Genomic DNA, 24672 nt, shown 5'->3' with positions numbered 1-24672 from the left:
AAAAGAGGAAAGAATGAATAGAGTGAAGAAGAGGTTGAGAGAAAAGTAGAAGAAGAGGTCTATCGTTATAAACAGATTATTTACTCTTTTTGTGGTTCTTTGAATTGAAAATTGTTATTTTGCAATTTCCTTTTACCTCTTTACCTTTACAGTAAACAGAAAATTAATGCATTCGTTTGGAAAAAAACTAAGGTGAAAAATGCTTTATCACCTAAGCAATCCGTTGACAACTATTCTTGTAGCATTGTTTGCATGTGTTGGAGCTTAGAACATGTTTAAATGTCTTGACTTTTGGCATGACCAGAAAGCTTTTGCATCCTTATGATGACCCAGGATCTGTAATTGGAATGTCGCATCAGTTAAGTTGATAAAAATCTTTATCGTGTGAGACTAGCAGCCAAAGGAAGGAAATAGACCTACCCCTTTACTATATAACTGAGGGCCAAAAGGCCATTATGCTGGCCCCCTAGCTATCTGGTGTTTTGGGATGGATGGAGTGAACTTGGACTTCCAGCTTTTTTTTATATGTATTCTCATATATTGCTGGCAATTTCTGAACCAACCACTTGAAAAACATCCAAACCATCCACTTACAAGTTACAACCTACCCATACTCATCCATTTTAGATGTGGGTGGAATACGAGTTGAGCAATCAAATGGGTCAATTGAAAAGGGCTGTGTTAGGTTGGGTTATGGTTATCCATTTGGGTCAAGATGATGAAAGTTTTTTTTTTTTTGGCAGGCAATTACATGGAATGGTTATCCATTTGGGTTATTGTTATCCCTATTTTTTCCATGATAAGGATGTATTTACGTAGGTTTAAATATTTAAATGGGTCAACATTGGTGGGTTAAGTCGGATAATTTGGGTTGAAACTTGAAACCTATGTATACAATAGAAATTTGGGTTACTAATGGTTGTCCTTCACCCTTCATCCAACCCATCCATTTGCAACTCCTTTGGCATCTTGAGATTTTTCATGGTACTAAACAATGCCCTTTTCTGTATAATCAAGGGCTGAAGTTCATACGATTTACATCATTTCTTGAATTGCAGAAATTTTATACAAACCTTCTACTCTTTTATTGGTTGTCTTACTTTATTCTCAATCTTGATGGTGAAATTATTTTGTGGCTTTGTTTTATTACTCGGACTCTTATCCTAGCCCAAACTTAGGGTGAGCCTCCTGTCATTAATACCTCTCTAATTGTCTGAAAATTCTCTACTTTAGTTGTATGATGTCCAAGAGCTTTATCTCATTTTGTCCTTTCCAACATGAATAGATGTGGTGGTTTCTTTCTATTACAACTTTTCAGCATTTTGAGCCTTTTAAAAATTCCAGGTAATCTACCTCTTTTAATAACTCGGTGGAGGTTCTCTAGCATTTATTTCTGATGGCACTTTTGATGTTATTTGTCTCTGTCAAGAAATTTCTGGGCTGTCTTACATCAAATATGGTTTTCAATTACTATTTTAACCCTAAAAAATAAAAATCCAGCCGTGTAATCTGACTTGTAGGATTTCTACATCATCTTAACTTTCCTACATTTGTAGCCGCTATAGGAGTGTTCAATTGTTGCATCAGCATTGCAATGGCCATTAGAAATTCCATTAGCCAAGTAAGTGCCACTAGGACTGTTGTCTCCATTAAACTCTTTGAAAGACATAATGTGTTAAGAGTTGATGAACTGCTTTTTTTTTGGGTACAACCTAAAATAAGGACTACCTAAAAACTTTGTGTAGAAAAATATCAAACTCATGGTACATGGTGGATTAGAAATGTTGAATCTATCCAATCAAGGAAAGAATAAAATCAGAATTTGACATTGTTTGGTCCTTGCAATATAGAGTTCATTCAGAAAATCATCAGGATGTAAGGCAAAGGAGTGGAATGTACTATTGAAGATTAATAATTGTATGGAGATGTAACATCTGAGTTTAGACATTAAAATGCGAGGTTCGAAGTATTGACATGTATTGGCCTGTATCAGCTAATACGTATCGTTTCAGGACCCCTTCGATATGCTCTTATAGTGGGTGTATCGGGGGTCTGACCGATTCAGGGGATAGAGGAGCCTTAAACCGGCTTTGAACCGGTTTCAGAAAAAAAAATAAAAATAATTAAAAATAATAATATCGATATTTTGAACCTTGATCAAATGTTTGAATATAACAAATAAAATAAATGAGCAAAATGTTAACAAGTTTGGCTGTGGAAGTTACATGGTACCAATTTGTCTAACAACAAACTTAGAAAGAGATGACAGGAAAGAAAGGGAGTATTCGCAAGTGGAAAACCTACTAATGTCAACTTTGGCGAATTTAATGTTATCTGGATCAAGGTTCAAAATATTGATACGCCAGTATGGGCATATTGGGTGAATCGATACTGTTTTTTTTAGTTTTTTTATTTATTTTCTGAAACCGGTTCAGGGGGGCTGGTTTAGGGCTCCTTCATCTCCTGAACCGGTCAGACTCCTGATATACCCACTATATGAGCATATCGGAGGAGTTCCGGAACGATACGTATTGGTCGATATGGGCCGATACATATCAATACTTTGAACCTTGATCTGGACCTTGTTTCTGTGGATAAACAGATAACAGAAGCAAAAGAATATGAAAAGGAAAGATTTGGCTCCTGACCAGCATCTTTCATGCAAGTATTTTCTGAGAAAAATTTGTAAATTTGCTACTGATGGAGGCAGCAGTCTAATTGTCGCAATTCAGGTTATTGGTGAATCACATTTCTACTCATAGTTCATTCAGTCTGTTGTCACTTAACCAATGAGAATCGTTATATATCAACCGAAGGCTGGCTCGTTGGTGTGTTAGCTGGTTTGTTCAGTTATAGCCCTTACAAAATGACAGTTCTCAGCAACTGATATGTTTGGGTGGTTCAGTAGGGAATGGAAGAAAGAGGCTAACTATATTTGGTCTGAAATGCGTGAAAGGTATTTAAAACCAATGTTTTAAAAAACGATTTGGAACAGATTATTCTGGCCACTAGTTTTTGGGCTGATGGTTCGACCGTCTGATTTAAATGGATGGCCCATTTTGACAAAAAAATTAAAAAAATAATAAAAATAAAAATATAGCTTAAAACCGTTTGAGCGGGTTGGCAATTCGACCACCCAGGTCAATGATTTTTAGCCAGAGATTTGGTTTGGAGTAAAACAGAACCGATTGCCTGAATAATTCCTGGGGTAAACGAGTCCAACCGTTGGGTTCAAAAACCATGTTTAAAACGACAGGAAGAGTGTGAATTAGCAGCATTATGGGATAGTTCTGTTTTGTTGAACTCATGCATATGGGAAATATTTCAGACGAAATTGGCAAAACTTTTGATTTTGAGAACTGAACCATTTATAAATCAAAGATCATGGGCTGTGTGAATCTCAATTGCAGCCTTAGCATTCAGTCTGCCCAGCACCTATAATGACCATGGTGACAGCTTTTCTGAGCTGTGAAGTAGTTTATTTGTTTCACGCCATCTTCAGAGCACTACTCTGTTGGTGAGGTATTTGATTGCATATTCGGGGCATCTGGGTTCAAGAAATGGGATTTCAGATATGACCTTTAATTTGGATATAATGGCCCTGCCCTTGAAGTACCAAGTGTGGTTAATGAACTAATCTATAATATAATCGAGAGGTTAATCAATTTTTAGGCTATCAGAAATGTCACATTTTAGTCTTCCTTTGTATTTACGTTATTATTGATGAAATGGTTGCAGAGATCATTTATTTACAGCTGGTAAGAAAATCAAGAAAAAAATGTTTGCAGAGATCATTTATTTACAGCTGATACGAAAGTCAAGAAAAGAATGTTTGCGGAGATCGTTTATTTACAGCTGATACGAAAGTCAAGAAAAAGAATGTTTGCAGAGATCGTTTATTTACAGCTGATACGAAAGTCAATAAAAAGAATGGTTGCAGAGTTTACAGCTGGTAAGAAAGTCGAGAAAAAAAAGCCGGAACAACTTGGTGATCGAAACAACAACCAAGTCGTGGCGTCACTGGATTTGCTGCCTAATCAAAGGTTTAACTGTTTAGTGGGCTGCAGAACCAATGATCTTTTACAGTAGGGGTCCATGAATTTGTTACTGACTGGAACCTCATCATTGGTTTCACATTCAGCTAATCCGAATTCCACTGTCACTGCTTCTTTCTTTGGCGGAACAGAAATGTCCAAAGACTGGTACTCGTTCAAGGAACTAGTATAGCCTAAGTTGTTTGCACTTTGCACTTCATTGTAATTATTACCCACCTGTTTGATTGTTGCGCCAGTAGGCGCTGCATTGCATGCTTGTCCTTTATGGTGCTTCCACTACTTTTAGGGTTTACAGTTGAAATCACAATCAGAACTGAAATCGAAATACTTTGAAATTAGAATGATTTATTCCTATAATCTGATTCGGATAAGAATTGAAATGAAAATTATATTCAATTGAAATGAAATTTCATTCCCAAAAGAAGGGAGGGAATGGTTATTTCTTCAAATGAAAGAATATCATTCTACCAAAAGTAGGGATAAAATTCTGAACAATTAGAATTAGAATTGGAATTGGAAAAGCCATATCATACTCCCTTCCTTGAGAGTTGAGATCATGCAAACTGGTGAACATTGAATTGCATGCACGGTTTCGTAGAATTTTAACATAGGAAGCCATGGCTGGAAAAGCAAAAACAAGCAATTGAAATTAGAATATAAAGGATTTTCTCATCCAATCAATGAAATCAGCAAAACCGAAAGTTCCATGCAACTTCACTCATCCTTGTCCACGTGATGATGAAGCGCACCTTATCCAAAGTCTGTGACGTCTGATTGATTTGCCCCACCAGGAATGGTAGACCAACTGAATGATTATTGAATGTCTGTCTTTGTTTTTTGTTTTTGTTTGTAATGCCAAACCGAATCAGTGGGTTAATTGGTTGGTTTGATCATCCACATTTATTGTGATTCAGTTCAGTTTTAAATATGTGCTCACAGTTCCATTAACCTTTAATGGAATTAGGATTAATTCGGATTAACTGAACAATGGCAGCGTAGGTGGCGGTGGAACCAATGACAATATCTCAAAAAGTATAAGCATGGGCCTAGCTAGTGAGAGATTGAATGACTGTAGATCCCATGTATTTAGGGGATTTGTCATTACAGTAGTTTAACGTTTGACATTTGTATCCATCCTGTTGCAGCTGTAGAAGCACCCATTTTGGATTTTCATTAATTCGGTGAAAGCAGCTGAAGATCAAGAAGTATTGTGAGTTTTATTATACAGAGGATTGTAGGAATAGGAGGGGAGGGACACTGAGGACAAGGAAGCGCTCACTACTCAGTTGGTGGTTCAGAAGAATGTGGTAAACCATTTGCTTCAGCATTTGTGGTCTGAGTCTGAGACAGGTAAGAAGATAATCAACAACACCCCGCGGTCAAATCATTGAAATGGTTATATGAGATGATTAATTCTTCTATTTCTATCCCGTTAGACGTTAAGTCATCTCTCTGGTGGTGGTGGGTCCTGACTCCTCCCAGGAAGTCCTCAGCCCGTTTTTTCTGATCAGTCACTTTGCGATTGTACCACCATTTCACGACGTACTACGCTCTCTCTCTTTTCAACAGAATCCAATTTGACAGACGGTTATCTAACCTGATGGACCATGTGGGGTTGTGGGTGTAGGTGGATGAGAAAAAAGGTTTTGTAAATGTATCAAAACAGATGTCTTCTCAAGGATTTTGATTTTTGAGGAAGGTTTTGGGGTATAGGTTGTACACCGTGCAGCCACGCCTTTTTCTTAAAAATAGATTTTGAGGGAGGGGCGATTTGAACCCAAGTCTCCCTACACATTTATCCAACTTGACTCTCATGCTGATTATTGAAATACAATTAATTTTATTAAATACTATATTTAACAATTCTTACTAAAAATTAAAAGAATAATATTAAAAATTGTTATTCTATAAACTAATACAATAATCAAATAAATAACTTATCAAATTCACATTAAAATCAAAAAATGATTTTCATCTCAAGAAATGTATGTAAATAAAAATATTAATAATAGAATAATTATTTTAATACTTAAAATTAATATATATATATATATATATTATTAATTAATATTTTAATCTACCTCACATTAAACAACAACATATTAAATATTTACAAAAAAAAAATGTTTACAAAATATTTGGGAATATAATATTAAATAGATTCTATCAATTCTACCAATAAAAAGTTATACCAACAATGGTTTTTAATTTTAGAAAAGCTATAGAAACAAAAAATACTAATAATGTTATAATTATATTAGCAATTAAGAATTTGCAACTTATATATAATACAATTTTTAATTTATATATATATATATATATATTAGAAATTTTAACAAATTTGATATATTTTAAATTGAAATTATATTTTTTATAAATTATTAATTGATATTTTAATTTACATTTGAGAATTTAATATTTTGTTGACTCTTTTGTTAATGTAAAAAAGTAAGAAATAATAAAATAGAAAATAATTGATATAATAATTAAAATAAAATATGTACATATTTTATGTGTCTTGAACTCTTGATTGATGCATAATCTATAAAATTGTATGATATTTATGCATCTTGACATATTAATTATAATATATTTTTTTATACATACCATTAAAATATACATTAACTAGGTATTTATACATTATTTGTGGTTATTTGATTTTAAATTTGGTGTTATTAATATATTTATGGAATTTCTATGTGTTTACTTAGCGTATCCAAATCATTCGTCCGTATCCATACATTTCTAGAACATATCTGTATCCAAGTTGTTAGATACGATACTCAATACCGATACTTTAATCATTGGGTCTTCTATTTTTACAAGGGCTAGAATCTCAACTTTCAACACCATACTAAGATTGTGTTTGGTACCATTTCCACTTCCACTTCAGGCTCAAACATTTAAATTGTGTTTGGTACCATTGCTGTTTATACCTAAATTATTTTGGGTTGAAATAGGCATATGCGATCAACCCAATTATCAATATAAATTAGCATACAATTATTATTTGAGGCTGTTTATATATGGTTGAAATAGGCATATGCGATCAACCCAAAACGTTCCAGTAGAAACTGTATTTTGACATGAAACTTGTTTGGTTAGTACTTATGCCATTAGGTGTTGAACAAATGTTTTTGAGCAGTAGTGCACGTGTTTGATATTGGCATTGTTACCTCAAATGTCTAAATGAAATATTTATATTCAATGTGATACCACCCTATTGTATTGGTCTCTCATCCAATGGTTGGCTCATTACTAACCATAGATTAACATCTAGATGTAGATTTAACGGTTCTAGAAGTATATGGGTGGTTGCTGGTGTATATCCATAATCCATCTTTGCAAATATAGGATGCATCAGAATATATCTCTACACTGCCTGCCACATAGGATACCAATGCCAATTAAGGATCAAGGCATTGGACTGTTTCTTCCAATGGCAGCTGATGGACCTAATGAAACATTTTATGAATGTTTTAAGTTAAAAACGGTTTCAACCCAATAAAAAATTCATATTTAAACTCGAAACACTTAATGGGTGTTTGGCACCGGTTTAGATGGGTCCGCTCCAGATCCGAGTCCTTAAATTCCAAACAGGCAACAACACATATACATAGCATGTGACCCATTTGGTGTCACATAACTTTAACAAGCTGAGGATATGATTTTGATTAGGGGTCTTAATAAGTTTTTTTCATGCATCTCTGGTGAGCCATAACTCATAAAAGCAAAGCCACTGGGTCCAAGTCCGACTGCTTACACAACAAATGAATCCAAAACTTGCACTTGGAGAGGCCTGGGGCCCTGGTGCACAAATGGGTCGCATTCAAGGCCCACACTCCAAGCGTGACGTTGTCCCATTTTCTGAATGGATTGTGTCTCTACCTACCTCCACTACACTACACCCTTTAAATTTGTCAATGCTGTCGTGATCCGTGGAGGATGGAAAAGGAAATCCGTCAAGCACAAGAGAATTTGCATATTTATTGTTTATTTTGTACTTGTCTCCCCTTATTTGTTAATTAATTAATTACTTTTTTTTATTTACTAATTAATTTATTATTTACTATTAAATAATTAATAATTTATTATTATTATTATTAAATAAATTAACAGCTTTGGTCAATGGTTCAACGGTTTGACTGCTGTGGTCGGCCGAGCCAAAAAGGGGTTGAAACTTGAAAGCCATGGACCATGGTAGGGAGGATAAGCACTTAAAGACAGTAGTCACTAGTCATATAATTAAGGAAGGAATAACTGTGAAATCCCTACAGTTTGGCAGTTTGCATAACCACAACAAATAAAATGTTAGTGAGGGCCCTTGGGCTTGGGCCCGCCTTAGGCCAACATGGGAGACCGGATTCACTTCTTATAAAACAGTGCTCATACCGTCTTTAGAGCGGTATATCGGGAATATCTCCATATTTGTATGTTTTTATTTATTAGGAGATATTTTCAATGCATATCTACAAATAGTTGTGAGCACCGTGTGAAAATGATTTTGTAAAAACTGAATCCGATTTCCCAATATGGAAGTGCTATCTACCTGCAAGAAGAGGTGCACCGGGTTCAGTGACACCTCTGGGTCAGGAGTGATGCAACAATTTAAAATCCAGATTTGCTCCTCACAGCGTTTTCAGCTGTGTATTGAAAAAACATCTTTCATACTTGATATTGTTCATGAGAAGATGTTTTCAATGGCTGCAACGTGCTGTGAGATTAGTTAGTATTTGTGAGGATAAAATGGGTTAGTTTTAGGAGTGTAAATGGATCGGATCATGATCTCATCCTATCTTATTTGGTCAAATTCGAATCACCCCCTATCCAATCTGAAAAGATTCGACCTGATGTATTATATATTTATAAATATAAATATTTATATATGTTATTTATTTATTTATAAATATATTATATTTTTATAAATTTGTTATATTATTTATTTAAAAAAAAAGCATGTATATATATATATGACGAAAATAATTAAAAAATATTTGTATGTTTTGTTTTTTCTTTACTTCAATTGGTATATTTTATTTTTTTTAATAATTTATTAATTTTTAAAGAAAACAAGTTGGATTAAATCAGATCCAAAGATTCAAAGATCCGATAGGATTCGAATTCAGATCCAATCGGATCTTCGGATCCGACATGAACAGTGTCAAATTGGATTTGAATATACCCTAGTTCAAATCTAAACAGATCCGTTTGCATCCTTAGTTAGTTTGACGTTTTGTGGAGATTCATATAGGCTGTTTGGTTACAGTATAATTTTATTTACATTAGTACAAATGCATAGGAGTGCAAATGAAAAGAATGCAAATTCTGATTTAATTTTGTTTTGAATTTTACTTTGTTCTGTTTGAGATGTTATTACAATCAAACAAAATAAAATAAATCTTAATTTGCACCAAAATCATTTGAACTACTATGATTTTATATGAGTGCAAATAAATTCGCATTACAACCAAACACAGCAATAAGGACGTGTGAGGTTGCCCACTAGACTTGACCTTGTTTATATCAGTGTTCACAGCTTAGTTGGAGTGGTTTTTCATTTTATTTTATTTTTCATGAAAGATAAAGATGTAATTATAACAATTGGGGTGATATGTGTGTTTGGTATACCACCAACTCCCCTCCAGCGGAATTGGACTCGTTGGTTCGGGTGGGTACTAAGTGGTGGAACCTAGTACGTCGTGTTTTTTCCTGATCTAAGAAGATGCATATGGTAGTTTACATCACTCTCTTATTTTTCTTTTATTTTTGTCTCATTTTCTAAAATTATTACCATTGGATCACCACTCAAATATCTCTCCCTTCCTAAGACTAAGCTATAGAGAGTTTATTTGCTTTCTAAACCCTAAAATCATTCAGGGTGCGGAAATTTCTTTATCGACTGTCCAAAGTAAATTCGATATTTTCATCCGTCAAAAGTAAAATTGTCGAGTTGATTTTTCTTATCAAACACCATTTAAGTATTGTTTTATTGCATACAAGTTTAAACAGCCCGTCTGTTTACATGTTGGCCGCGAACACTGGAAAGCGACAAGGAGAAGTAAATCAAAGGCGGTGAGATAAGCATGTGAGAGTGAGATGCACACCACCTATTTCTGTTCAAATTTGTCCTTTGGCTTAGTTTGGAAAGAGTACAAATACAAATAAATAATATAAAATACAAGGTTTTGTACAAATTTGCATTTGTACTCCTTCCAAACTGAGTCGAACAAGTTTCAAGTTTTAAATCAAACTGAGATCTGCTGCAATATATTGTATGTAGGTATGTGTATTCTTTCAAGTTTCAACCAAAGAAGAAGGAAAGAAAGCCTCCCTCCTCCAGTCCTCTTCCTCTCCCAGACCATGAAGACTCATCCGGCTCCAATCTCCATCTTTTCAGCAATTGTTGCGCTGACTGCTTTCATCTTGGTCTTGGAAGTTTGGAACCCCACAAATAAAAAATGCACATCCCATCATGAAAATGATTTGGGCACATCGAGGTATACATTCTTTTGTGAAAAGACAAAGGAATATCCTTATTATGACGACAATACAAGTACACATACAGGGTCCATCTTGTCTTTTTAAAGATGTATGCTTTTCACGGTATGCTACTATGCTTCCGTTTTTTATTTTAAAGAAAAACAATAAAAGAATCATGAGGCATCACACTGTAATATATAAACCATTCAGCCATGTACCTTAGAATTTGAAGTGGTAAGTGGTAACCAATTCATCATGGGGGATTTTGATTTTGATTTTGATTGGTTAACGTGGTAACCAACCAATCAACCGGGTTCCACAATGATACCAAAAAACCAATGAACCGGTATCATAAAACTAGTAATAACCAATTAGGTGTTATTATTTATTAAAATCACGGGGGGAAGGGGTGATTTCATTGGTGTTATTAAATATATAATAACACCTAATTGGTTATTTATCAAAAGTTCAAAACCCCAACTGAATAAAATACTCATACATTTCGCATTCCCTCTGTTACTGCGCTAGCTAGCGTGAGCCGAACCAGGAAGAAGTCCAAGTAGAAGTAGAAGAAAGAGGCACCCCCACCACCACCATCACCAATAAAAAAAGGAAAAAACACAATATCAACTACAAACCAAACATAAAAAAGGGGGGAAAGAATCGGTTTCTTTGTCGAGTCTCAATCTGAAATGGGGTTGTATGCTGCATTATTTCTGTTCTTCTGTGTAATGTACGCCCATCTCCCACCATCTTCATCCGATCCATACGACGAAGCCTGCCTCACAAACCTAAGACAATCCCTTCAAGACCCTACAAACAGCCTTAAGAACTGGACCAAAACCACCTTCGCCAATCCATGTAGCGGCTTCAACTCTTACCTTCAAGGCGCAACTTGCAACAACGGTCGCATCTACAAGCTCTCACTCTCCAACCTCTCTCTCAGAGGATACATCTCCCCTTTCCTCTCCAACTGCACTAACCTTCAAGCTCTCGACCTCTCTTCTAACTTCCTCACCGGACCCATCCCCCCTGATCTCCAATTGCTCGTCAATCTCGCTGTCCTCAATCTCTCCTCAAACCAACTCACCGGCGATATCCCCCCTCAGCTCGCAATGTGTGCTTATCTCAACGTTATAGATCTCCATGACAATCAGCTCACCGGACCGATTCCCCAGCAATTGGGTATGCTAGCCAGGCTATCGGCTTTCGATGTTTCCAATAATCGGCTCTCCGGCCCTATCCCTTCTACGCTGGGAAACCGAACTGGGAATTTGCCCAGGTTCAATGCCAGCTCCTTTCAAGGAAACAAGGACCTTTATGGCTACCCTTTGCCGCCGTTGAAGACAAAAGGGTTGTCCGTGATGGCCATCGTAGGAATCGGTTTAGGAAGTGGATTCTTGAGCTTGGTGCTTAGTTTTACTGCCGTCTGTATTTGGTTGAGGGTTACAGAGCAGGGGATAGCTGGTGAAGAAGGGAAGATCAGTCAGCTTATGCCTGATTATTAACATGCATTAGTTGAGAGATACGAACCAGTAATTCCAGGTACGATTCGATGAATCCGGTGTAATTCAATTTGAGATTAGAGAAAAAGAGGATGTGAGTACTTGTTCTTTTTTTCCCCCTTGGGTTTTTTGTTGTTGGGTTTTTTTAACCATTTGTATTTTTGCCTTGATTTTTTGTTTTACTCAACAATGTAAACTAATTGAGGCATGGATTGCTAATGCAAATACGGTTACCACCTATATCTCATTCAAACAGTACTTGATACTCTGAATTGCCTGTTGCTTTTACATTCAGTGCTTCTTTGGATTTCTTTATGTATATATTTTTCTTCTAAACAACTGTAGTAGACTAGATCCCTTTTTGTAAGTTGGTGTAGATGAGTTCCCCCTTCTCTTTGTTAGAGTTATGTGAGCTGAAAGCTCAATTAGCTGCCTGTATAGTGTATACCGTTTCTATTCTGTGAAAAAATCATAAATTCAAGGAATTTTATGCTATGGAGTTGCGTGGTTTTGTAATGTGAGATTGTAGGAGTGGAGAATTGGATCACTGAATGCGTCTGATCCGTCTGGAGGTGGGAAAGGTTGTTCTCCAGAATTGGAGATGGAAACAAATTTTCTTTTTTCTATTTTTGGGCTGGGGACTTTGGCAATAGGCATGACTGACGAGAAAGAAAAAGGAAAGAAGGGGGGTGGTTGATCGGACCGGTTATACCTGGCTACATTGTCCGGTCAGTGGGACCCATAACATGGTTCAGTGGATCCCCAGTAGTCGAACAATTCAGACATGATTTAAGCTTTAAAGGGGGACCTCACTGTCCTTGACTAGTTAGTTTGGTAGGGCTGAAAGTTTGCAATCCGTAGCGGACAGGAAAATCTTTTGGGTAACAACATCTACAAGTTTAGATAGGATAAGAAGTTGCAGTAATCTTATTATGAATGGAGCTTCTGTGGAATGTAATAGAAATGTGCAGTAATTTTTATAGAAATGTAAAACGAATTTAAAAGTAAGAAGATAAAGAGATTACAATTACAGAGAGGGGATTGTGCTTTATCTGAATACGGCTGAAAATTGAAATGGGTTCATTCTACAACAACGTCACAGAGCGAGCTTTCCATGTCATAGTGCCGTTTAGACGATTCAGTCTGTGGCCGAAAGCCGCCTGCAATGTGGCAGAAAACCCGGCGCCTGGCGGTGATCTCCCTAGAGATCACAACAAAAAGAAATGGGTAAACTAGAGAAAATTATATTTCTTAGGCTTCAAGTTAAAATCAAAGGCTGCAAAAACATTTACATATTGTTCCTGAAAAAAGAAAAGAAAAGAAAAAAGATGATGAGCTCAAAGCTCAACTCTTGAGGTTGAAGGATATAAAAGATGGCAGTGGCAGTGGCTTTGCAGTACCCCCAGCAGAAAATCCGCATTCTAGCATTCCTTTGCTTGCTTTGTGTGGAAGCGTTAATGGATGATTTCTGTTGGCTGTGTAATGGACCATGATTGTGGTCTGCAGGGTACGTTGTTCTAGGCTTCTTTCCAATTCCCCTTTTTCTTTCTCTCTTAGACCAATATACAAACTAACTGCACTTTCTCTCCACATACAGTTATAATAATGTCGATTTCATTGTCTGGTTTATTGGAAAAAATGTCTTGTCACTAATCATGATCCTCTGCTCTGGTTTTGACTTAAACCATGGCAACGGAGAAAGGAACAAGAAAGAGGTGCTATTTCTCTGTAAAATCATAAATTCAACGATTTTATTTGCAGATTGAACTTAAGGATATGTATGTTTTTTAACCAGATCATTATGAATTCGAAACAGGGAGACAACTATGAAGTACTTCCTCCACTTCCAATCACAAGATAAAGCATCCGACATTCAGACTGGGAAAGGCTTCCACAAAATGATAACCAGAAATGATGCCAGGTTTGACTGGATCATCACCTGCTTCATTTAATTTCCTACGACTCCATTGAATTGAACCTTACAAACGAAAAGATGTCTTTGAACAAAAGCATGATTTCCCTGTAAACATGAATTCAGTATGGATTCTTAGGCCTTAGATGAGCCGTAGATTATCACTCTCAACAATCACATGCTTGAAATCCAGACTTCTAAGTTCTAACCACCTTTAAAGCTCTTAAATCTGCAATTGCACCTTGCAAGGACCACCCTTTCCTACCCAACAGACACCATCATCATCTCCAAAGCAAATAACCAATATTAACTTTATTAAACTTGAAAAAAAACTACCACCAACATTTACCTTGATTCTTCTTCTTGCATCAATTATTAAACCAGCTTGCATGAAAGGGGAACATCAGTATCATCAACACGAGGGCGTGCAAGATAGATTCACTGTCTCTTTCACAAAGAGAGCAAATGAGGGAATGAACTACTGTACGCTTGAAGAGGTTCTCTTTGATAGCTTAATCCATTGTGACAACGCCTCTATAAGAAAGATTGTGAATTGAGAACTTGGTATTATTCTCCCTCGAAGGTGGCCCCTCATGTTAAATATCTGCTTCAGAAGATAAGCCGGGTCTTTTTTACTTTCCTAGGTTTAGAATGATATGGCTTTTAATGTATCGCTGTGGGGTATTCTTTTCTTTGTGGGGTTTGGGTGAAATTGTGAGGAAATGCTCTTTGTACTCCAAGTCCTCCCTTGTGTTTCTGGCTTTTCCTTTTGAAAATGGCTAATAAAAGTTTTACGTGGGCGCCCCTCCACCTGGAGTAAATTTTGAGACTAAAACAGAGATTTTCCAAAGAAGAATCCAAATTCCTTGTCCATAGAGGATATTGAACCAGCCTCACTTTGAGTTATGAACGAGCTCCATTGCCAAGAAGTAGGCTAACCTTACAAAAATTTAACAACCGAACTGGGAGACCACACAATTTTATCATTTCCACCCATTTTCAACAAGCGTCATCTCAAGAATTCCTTAAATAAGGGTTGCATTCATAACCCCCTACATTGAACACTCGCATCTATCCCCCGTCCTATCAAGTGTTTGCCACCTTGACCTTGCAAACATTCAAATGTCTGTCTAGGCCTTGGTCCGATATGCCTGAATCCAATTTGAGGATATGTTTGATTAGACAGAGAAATAAGAGGAATAGAAACGTGGAGGGAAAATTCTTGTGGGAACATTAAAATCAGATGAATTTTGATAAAAACAAAAAACTAAAGGATAACTTGATTTTCCATTTCTCCAAATATCTTAACATGATTAATCGTGACCATTGCCGGTTTGATTCTTGAACTCATTTGCCCTCACTAACTAGGCATGGTAATTTTCTCGATCGGGGATTCACCCCAAATGGGGCGGGGATGGGGATGATTTTTCCCCGTGGGGATGGAGATGGGGAAATTTTTCATCCCCGTTGGCGAAGATGGTGCGGGGATGGAGAGAGCACTTCCTGCCCCGTGGGGACCCCAAATCCCACCCCATGGGATCTCCGCTAATGTATATGCATACGTTTATATATGTATATATGTACATGAGAAAATTTATCATGCGGGAAAGACAAGGTATCGAAAGAGTTTTGACCAATGAAAATCCATCCATAAATTTTAATAAATAACACCTGATTGGCTACCACATTTTATGATTCTAATTGATTGCTCAGACATTTTTCAGATATCATATCTTTTCCATATCATAGTCGAATTCATATATACATATACGTCTATATGTTAATATTTTTAAAAATGGTTGAATATGTTTGAATCTTTTCTAATAAAATTGTAAATTTTAATTATTTTATTTTTATCTTTTAAATAAAATAAAAAACAAAAACATAATATTTGACATTATAAAGAATCACAGGGAATGGGGATAACTTTGTCCCCGTTAACAGGGATGGGGACGGGGATGGGGAGAGGCTCCTCATCCCCGCCCCACACTATTGCCATTCCTACCACTAACCTGCTCCTATTTTGTTTTATTCTCCCACATTTTTTTGATGGCTAAGTTTTATTCTCCCTCTCCTACGATCTATATGTCCTGGCAATAGGGGTGCAAATGAATCGGATCAGATCATGATCCATTTGGTCCAAAATCCAATCCTGTTTTGTGGGATTTGGATATTTTCCTGTTGAATTTTTCGATCATATCAGATAATAAGATCCAGTTGAAAATCATATTGCATTTGGATCACCCCCTGATCCGATCTGATTATTTATTTAAAAATATATTTATATTACATTTTTTTTGTTTTTCTATAAACTGTTATTTTTTATTTTTTTTCATAAATTAAATCGGATCGAATCAAATCTGTGGATATCTGACATCCTTAAAGGATTCGGATTCGAATGGATGTTTGTGAGATCCAAATGGATTTTCAGGTCGGATTGGTCTATTGTACTATCGGATTAGCTTGAGATATGCCTCGATTCGAATCCAACCCAATCCGTTTGCATCCCTATTAGGCGGATTCCATCTGACCCATTTAATGAATTATTAGTTATTTTATATTATTTTAATTAATTAATTATTTATTTATTTTTGTTATGATGGTTGAACCATTAACCATTGACCCAGAGGAGAAAGCGGTTATTGAACCCAACTTCCCACGCCAAAGATTAGGGCTTCGAAAGTAAAGGATAGTCCAAATTCCATGAATTAACATTTGGATTAGAGAAATTAACCTAAAAATGATCTAAATATTATATATTAATGATAAAACTAACACGACTTTAATATTATATATGATGAATAGAATGACACCCATGAAATTGAGAACCTGTAAATTTTTAGTGTGAATCCATATTTGATGCAATCTAGTTATTAGTTGGTTGTAAACGCTCCATTATTAACCAGTGGTGTTGTATATGCCAAGGTTGGGAAGCAAGGTTTCTTAACTGCAACACCAACACCACAGCAAATAAGGTTCAGTCACTGAGTCAAGTTAACACATGGAATGTATAGCTGCTAGCTATTATTAATGGATTCTTCACCAATAGCAATGTCATGGTGCATGGTGGGAAATGGAATTAGATGCGGTATTCCTGTTCCTGCCACATGCATTCAAAAAAGGCGCAACACTTCAAGGGATTTTAGTGATTTTGATTAAAGTTGTTTGGCGCCAAAATTCCAACCATGACTCAATAACTCTGCACTTGAACCGGTCACAAGCAACCTGTGCGTCCCAGAGTGTGTCAGATTACTTTTTTCATTCTTAATAATGAAGGGAAAGAGAAAAGGAGAATAAAATTTTCAAGTTTAAGGTATGGATAAGATTAGATGATGTTGTTGTCCAATGTCAGGCACTATTAATGTGTCAATGAGTTGAAGATGAATCCATCAATAGCGCAACCAGAGGCCAGAGCTTTGTCTCTGTTCTCGCTCTGTGGCTGAAACTTGAAAGAGTGGTGATAAGGACCAATTGGAATGTGAAATCAGAAATTTGCGGACTCCGTCTCCGTGTCATTTTCCATTCCATTCAGTATTCAATGTTTTCTTTTTTGAACTTCAAATATCCAGGCCTCGGGCCTCAGGGTCAGGGTCAGGTCATCAGGATCTGGGAGCTGCTTCCTCCATCATGCTTTTATACCAAAAATCAGCTTCATCAGATCTCAATGAGAGTTATGAGCGAGCGTCCCCACCACTCCTGATCATTCTAAAGGCCCTGTTGGGTTTGCAGGAATAGGGGTCTTGAACCAGAATGAGAATGGGCTTATTCCGATTTCAACTATTTGGTTGGGTGGAATCGGAATCCCATTCCCATTCCTAGTGGAATGGTCATTTCCTCCCCCTCTCTTGAGAATGAGATTTCGTTCCTATTGATTCTAATTTTCATTCGGATTCCTGTCTGAATGAAACAGATTATAAGAATAGACCATTCTGATTTCAATTTCAAAGGTTTCAATTTCGATTCTGAATCCAACTATATACCAAACAGACCCTAAGTTTCTAATCACCCAATTTCTGATTCATGCCAAGTTATTAGGCCCAACAACAAGTCATGGGCCCTGTGTCACTATACACAAGCTTCTACAAAAATAATTTGTTGGGGTCGGACTGGTGAAGCATATGGCATAAGGAATACACCGAGATGGCTTCAGGCCTCCCCAACCCTCATGCTTGACGCGTTGACCTAGCCCAAGCCCAGCCACATGCCCACATAGCTGACAAGGCCTACCCACTGGAGCATAAAATAAAATAAATGTTTATTTACATAATTACTTATAAAAATAGTGTCTGTAAGTAATAATTATATGTTATGTTGAAACTTGAAACATTTGACAGATTTTTATAATTATACAGTATTTTAATAATGTGATATCCCTTTTACTCACGGCAGTACTTTACCTATATACGGTATTCCATGCGTACCAATTCCACTTATTTCTGCTGCATGATTCTAGTGGAATGTGATCACTTCTAGAGGTCTCTTGTGTTGGGAGTTTTGTCCATATTGAGCTTGTCTTACATTCAACTCTGATGCAGCGTGGAAGCAATGAGAACCGGAGCTGGCTATACAAACATCGGGCGTTCGCTAACACCTAGCGAATAACACCGATTTCTCTATGAGAGAGAAAAGGTGGCGAAAACTCAAAGAAGAGAACTCAAGAAAATCTGAAAATCTGAAGTATGAATTGTCTTTATTAACTGGAAAATAGCAGTATTTATAATACATCTGAAAATTGAAATTGTAAAAGAACTGGAAATTGTGAAAGAACTGGGAAAGAACAATTAGGATAGATCAAAACATCTAATCTAGATAGGATCGAATTCCTCTTTGCCTGATCTCCACCATCCGATCTCCCTAGATACATGTATCTTGGATTATCTTGCTAATCTTGATGCTTCTTGGAGTCTTTCTTGATAATCTTGGAAGAGTCTTGGAAGAGTCTTGCCTTATCTTGCTAATCTTGATAGTCTTGGGAGTCTTGAGTTGTTCTTGCTTATCTCTCTTGGACTAATCTTGATAATCTTGACTCCTCTATCTTGACTTCTTGCCTTATCCTTATCCTAGAGCTGCCGCCCTTAGGGGTGCGATGGGCTTTCTTGTGATGAGCCTCCATCATTCTCCTCCACTTGGAGAGAACTCGACCTCGAGTCGTGATTAGGATAGGCAAGTGTGATCTCTGGCAAATACCGGTGAAGGTCAGGAACGTTGAAGGTCTTGGATATACCCATATGATCTGGTAAATCCACTACATAGGCATTGTCATTAATCTTCTTCACGATCTTGTATGGACCATATTTCCGAGGCTTCAACTTGTTGTAAGTACCTATGGGAATCCTTTCCTTCCTTAAAAAGACCATAACCTCATCACCTACATCAAACACTTGAGGTCGGCGATGCTTGTCTGCGGCTATCTTGTACTTGGCGTTGGATTGCTCTAGCTTCCGCTTCACGGCCTCTTGGACGGAATGGATTTGTTCTGCCATCTGCTCTGCTGAGATACTAGCGCTGGGTACTTTGGGTAGTTTCACTAAATCCAGTGCATGGTTAGGGACCTTCATGTATACGATGGAGAATGGGGATCTGCCTGTAGAACTGTGCACTGCATTGTTAATGGCGAACTCAGCCTGGGCAATGGCGAACTCCCATTGTTTTGGCTTCTCCCGACATATGCTGCGGATTAAATTTCCTAAGGTCCGGTTTACCACTTCTGTCTGTCCATCTGTCTACGGATGGGCTGTACTTCTGAAATTAAGTGATGAATCAAACAACCACCACAGGGTCATCCAAAAGTGACTGAGGAACCATGTGTCGCGATCTGAAGTGATGGTCTTGGGTACCCCATGCAAGCGGACAATCTCCCTGAAAAACAATTTGGCTGTTGCGGATGCATCTGCTGTTTTCTTGCATGGGAGGAAGTGAGCCATTTTTGAGAATCTATCAACCACCACGAAGACGGAGTCCATGTTCCTCTGGGTCTTTGGGAGGCCAAGCACAAAATCCATGGACAAGTCTTCCCATATAGCAGTAGGAACGGGTAGGGGCATGTTGAGACTTGTGTTCTGGGTTTGTCCCTTAGCTGTCTGACAAACATAGCACCTGCTTATGATGGTAGACACGTCCCTTCTTAATTTCGGCCAGTAATATCGCCCCTTAACTGCTTCTACTGTTTTATCCCTTCCCAAGTGTCCTGCTAATCCACCCCCATGCAAATCCCTGATGATCTTTTCGCGGAGGGAAGTGCAAGGGATACACAGTTGTTCCCCTTTCATAAGGAACCCATCATAAATAAAGAAGCCTTATGCTGACTGCTTATTCACACATTTCTCCCATACCTGTTGGAAGTCTTCATCTTGGGCATATAAGTCTTTTAGGCACTCAAAACCCACATTCTCAACACTAAGGGTCTTAATGAGAGCTACGCGCCTATTAAGTGCATCAGCCACTTTATTTTGCTGTCCTGTCTTATACACAATTTTATATGGGAACTTGTCTAGGAAAGCAGATCATCTGCCATGTAAATCACTTCTTAATTGCTTTTGCCCACTAAGATGTTTTAGGGCCTGGTGGTCAGTATAGAGAACAAATTCTTTTGCAATTAAATAGTGTTCCCATGTTTTCAAGGCTCTAACCACAGCGTAAAACTCTTTGTCATAAGTAGACCACTTTCTCATGGCTTCATATAGTTTTTCACTGAAGAAAGCAATGGGTATTTTCTCTTGAGACAATATAGCCCCTATGCCAACTCCACTGGCATCACATTCAACTTCAAATAATTTATTAAAGTCTGGCAAGGCAAGAACAGGAGCAGTACATAATTTTTCTTTTATGAGAGCAAAACTTTGCTCTTGTTCTTCTCCCCAATAAAATTTACCCTTTTCCAAGCATTCAGTAATGGGAGTCATGATACTACTAAAATTCTTAATAAAGCACCTATAGAAGGTTGCCAACCCATGAAATCGCCTGACATCTGTGACAGTGGATGGGGTCGGCCACTCCCTAATGGCTTTCACCTTTTCCTCATCTACTTTCACACCATCCTTGCTTATAATAAATCCCAGGAATAATAAATTATCATTCGTAAAGATGCATTTCTTCAAATTAGCATATAATTTATTTTCCCTCAATGTTTCCAGGACTTCCCTAATATGTCCCACATGCTCAGTGATAGATTTGTTGTATATCAAAATAGACTACCACAAATTTACCAATGAAGAGGCGCAATACCTAGTTCATTAGCCTCATGAAAGTGCTGGGTGCGTTGGTTAGTCCAAAGGGCATGATTAACCACTCGAGCAAGTCATCTCTAGTCTTGAAGGTTGTCTTCCATTCATCTTCGGGACGGATCTTGATTTGATGATATCCACTCTTGAGATCTATTTTTGAGAAAACTACAGCTCCGCTTAGTTGGTCAAGCATGTCGTCCAGCCTAGGAATGGGAAATTTGTACCCAATGGTGATCTTGTTAATGGCCCTACTGTCGACACACATTCTCCAACTACCATCCTTCTTAGGTGTTAATAAGGCAGTTACTGCACAAGGACTCATGCTGATTTGAATGTGTCCCTTTTTCAATAATTCTTCTACCTTTTCCCGTAAGATTTCATTCTCCTTATGACTCATCCTGTAATGTGGGAGGTTAGGTAGATTAGCACCTGGAACAAAATCAATATGGTATTGTATATCTCTCATGGGAGGGAGTTCATTTGGTAACTCCTCTGGAACTACATCATTAAATTCATCCAGTAGTCCTTGTATTTCAGCTGGAATTGTATTTTCATCATTAACATCTTCTCCTTTTACTACTAACAAATGTATCTCATGAGTATCCTTACATTCTTTAACGAATTCAGCATGATGATGGGTGATGGTAAGAAAATTCTTTTCATGTGCTTTTGGAGTATTCGTAATACCTTTTTCTGCTATGGGTAACAAGGTATAACGTGTACCCTCTTTTTCAAGTTGGTAGGTATTCTTCCTACCCGTGTGTCTTGCATCTGTATCAAACTGCCAAGGCCTCCCTAGCAAAATATGGCAAGCATCCATATCTACAATATCACAATATACTTCATCATGGTACTTACCAATAGAAAAATGTACCTTGCAGCGTTCCTCCACTCGTACGCCACCCCCTTCCTTGATCCACCCAATTGTGTATGGGTTGGGATGTTTTTCAGGAATCAATTGTAATTGTTGGATGACATCCCTGCAAATAATATTTTTCTGACTACCACTGTCAATAATTAAATCAAATAACTTTCCCTTAACAGTACATCTGGTACGAAATAATCTATGCCTTTGAGAAGTATCCTTATTTTTCTGAGACAACATTAATTTTCTTACACACAAGCATACTCCTCATGTTCATATGGACCCTCTTCATCCTCCCCATCAGGTCCACAATATACTTCTTCCTCAATATCTTCTTCCTTCTCCCTTTCTACCATATTAACTGCCTTCCTCCTGGGACAGTCACTGGATCTATGTCCAACCTCATTACATTTAAAACATTTAATAGGAGCAGGCCTTGCATAAGGGTTACTGGGTTTAGGAGGATTGGAAGGATTACCTCGAGTATGTCCTCCTGTAGTAGCCTTACTGGCATTACTTGTACTTGTTGGGTGAGAAGGTTGTACTGCCGGGACTGATTTGTTCCTGTCGACAGTTGTCGGTCTGTTGTCGCTCCCGTTGTACCGGCGATAATTATCACTGCGTGCCTTGTCCTGGAACATTAATTCTACTTTCAAGGCTAAGTTCTTTACTTCCTGCACACTAAGAACCATTTGTACACCAATTTTGTCTCTGATGGACGGTCTCAAACCGCTTAGATAACGGGCTGCCTGCTGGTTATCACTTCAGATAATTGGTTTCCTTCAGCTAATCTCAAAAATTCATATGTATATTCGTTAACACTACGAGAACCCTGCACACACCTCTGATAAGATTCAAACATATATTGTTCATAGTCAGAAGGTAAAAATCTACCTCTTATTAATTGTTTCATGCACCTCCAGGTTCGAACAGAACCCCTTTCTTCTCTCATCTGGGTCTCTCTCATCCATTCCCACCAAACAGATGCGCCTCCCTTTAATCGGAAAGCTACCAGTTTTACCCTTCGTTCCTCTGGTATCTCCATGTAATCAAAGAACCTATCGACTTCTGTGATCCAATCTAGAAGTCCCTCTATACTAAGATCTCCACTAAAAGTAGGAATATCTACCTTGAGTTTAAATTCATCATTATTCCTACGGGGATTGAAATTACCTTGATTGTGCCAATTTCTACCGTTTCTGTCGTTGCCGGAAAGAACTGGAGCACCACCAAATTGGAAATCATCATCATTGTCGTCGTCAAGAACTGGACGTCGGGACGCAGTAGCGACGGGTGGTTTGTCGTGGTTGTCTCCTTTGATCTGCTGTGGATTTTCCTAGTTCTGTGGGACAACCTCCCGCAACAAGGTTCGCAGTTGTTCAGTCATCTCTGCCAACTGCTGCTCGATGTTACGTGTGGTTGTACGCTGTTCTTCGATTGCTCTCCAAACAGTTGGAAACCCCTGATCTCCGTCACGGGGTGGGTTGCGACTGCTACCGTCTGGGTTGGACATGACTGGGCGAATTCCCTGCTCTGATACCACCTGACGCAGCGTGGAAGCAATGAGAACCGGAGCTGGCTATGCAAGCACCGGGCGTTCGCTAGCACTTAGCGAATAACACCGATTTCTCTAGGAGAGAGAAAAGGTGGCGAAAACTCAAAGAAGAGAACTCAAGAAAATCTGAAAATCTGAAGTATGAATTGTCTTTGTTAATTGAAAAATAGCAGTATTTATAATACATCTGAAAATTGAAATTGTAAAAGAACTGGGAAAGAACAATTAGGATAGATCAAAACATCTAATCTAGATAGGATCGAATTCCTCTTTGCCTGATCTCCACCGTCCGATCTCCCTAGATACATGTACCTTCGATTATCTTGCTAATCTTGATGCTTCTTGGAGTCTTTCTTGATAATCTTGGAAGAGTCTTGCCTTGTCTTGCTAATCTTGATAGTCTTGGGAGTCTTGAGTTGTTCTTGCTTATCTCTCTTGGACTAATCTTGATAATCTTGGCTCCTTCTCTATCTTGACTTCTTGCCTTATCCCTAGAGCTGCCGCCCCTAGAGGTGCGATGGGCTTTCTTGTGATGGGCCTCCATCAAACTCACTGGACAAACGAGGAAAGTTGAATGGAGTTGGCAACCTGCAGCATGAAACTTTTGCCAAAAGTTCATCCCAATGTCCCAGACATTGCTTTTTCTGTGTCTGACTATCATCTTTGGTATATTAACAGGCAACTTAGTTGGTGAAACGTGTGGTTTAGGGGAGCTATTAGAAGCCTTAGTTTCGATGAAGAGACGTAGATGACTACATGTACATGCATTGGTCATTTGGCTCGTTTCTCCCCCTTGCCTTGAACTGATCTAATGTGAATCATGAATGGTGCTGACTGAATGTCCCAACTGCTAAAGGAAAGAGGAAACCCTGCCAAGTGTCAATGAAGCAGGACTGGAGACTGGATACCGGAGACCGGAGGAGTAGCTGCTGAAGGCCTGAAGCTGAACAACTAGTGGTTACAAATTAATGACACACTCGACAACTTTCTGATGAAGACAAACTTACGAGGTCTCGGATGAGTTTAGTAGATGAGGCATCCACCTGAGACGATTTGAACTCAAATATCTATTATAGC

General features: G+C 37.8%; 1 protein-coding gene across 1 annotated transcript; it reads left to right on the top strand.

The window, feature by feature from the left end:
• The first annotated feature begins 11016 nt into the window (after window positions 1-11016).
• LOC104609118 (receptor-like protein 44) lies at window positions 11017-14770 on the top strand. Its single transcript, XM_010275348.3, has 2 exons — window positions 11017-12080; window positions 13857-14770. The coding sequence occupies exon 1, from the start codon at window positions 11228-11230 to the stop codon at window positions 12041-12043; it is 816 nt and encodes a 271-aa protein (XP_010273650.1). The 5' UTR covers window positions 11017-11227; the 3' UTR covers window positions 12044-12080; window positions 13857-14770.
• Window positions 14771-24672: the final 9902 nt, after the last annotated feature.

The sequence above is a fragment of the Nelumbo nucifera genome, chromosome 5 (assembly GCF_055504915.1).
Source record: "Nelumbo nucifera cultivar China Antique chromosome 5, China Antique-T2T, whole genome shotgun sequence".
NCBI classification, from domain to species: Eukaryota; Viridiplantae; Streptophyta; class Magnoliopsida; order Proteales; family Nelumbonaceae; genus Nelumbo; species Nelumbo nucifera.
Note: the sequence above shows the minus strand (reverse complement) of the source record. Positions and strands in the feature narration are given on the sequence as shown.

Coding starts and splice junctions, on each gene's coding strand:
- LOC104609118 (XM_010275348.3), top strand. CDS start 11,228: ATGGGGTTGTATGCTGCATTATTTCTGTTCTTCTGTGTAATGTACGCC.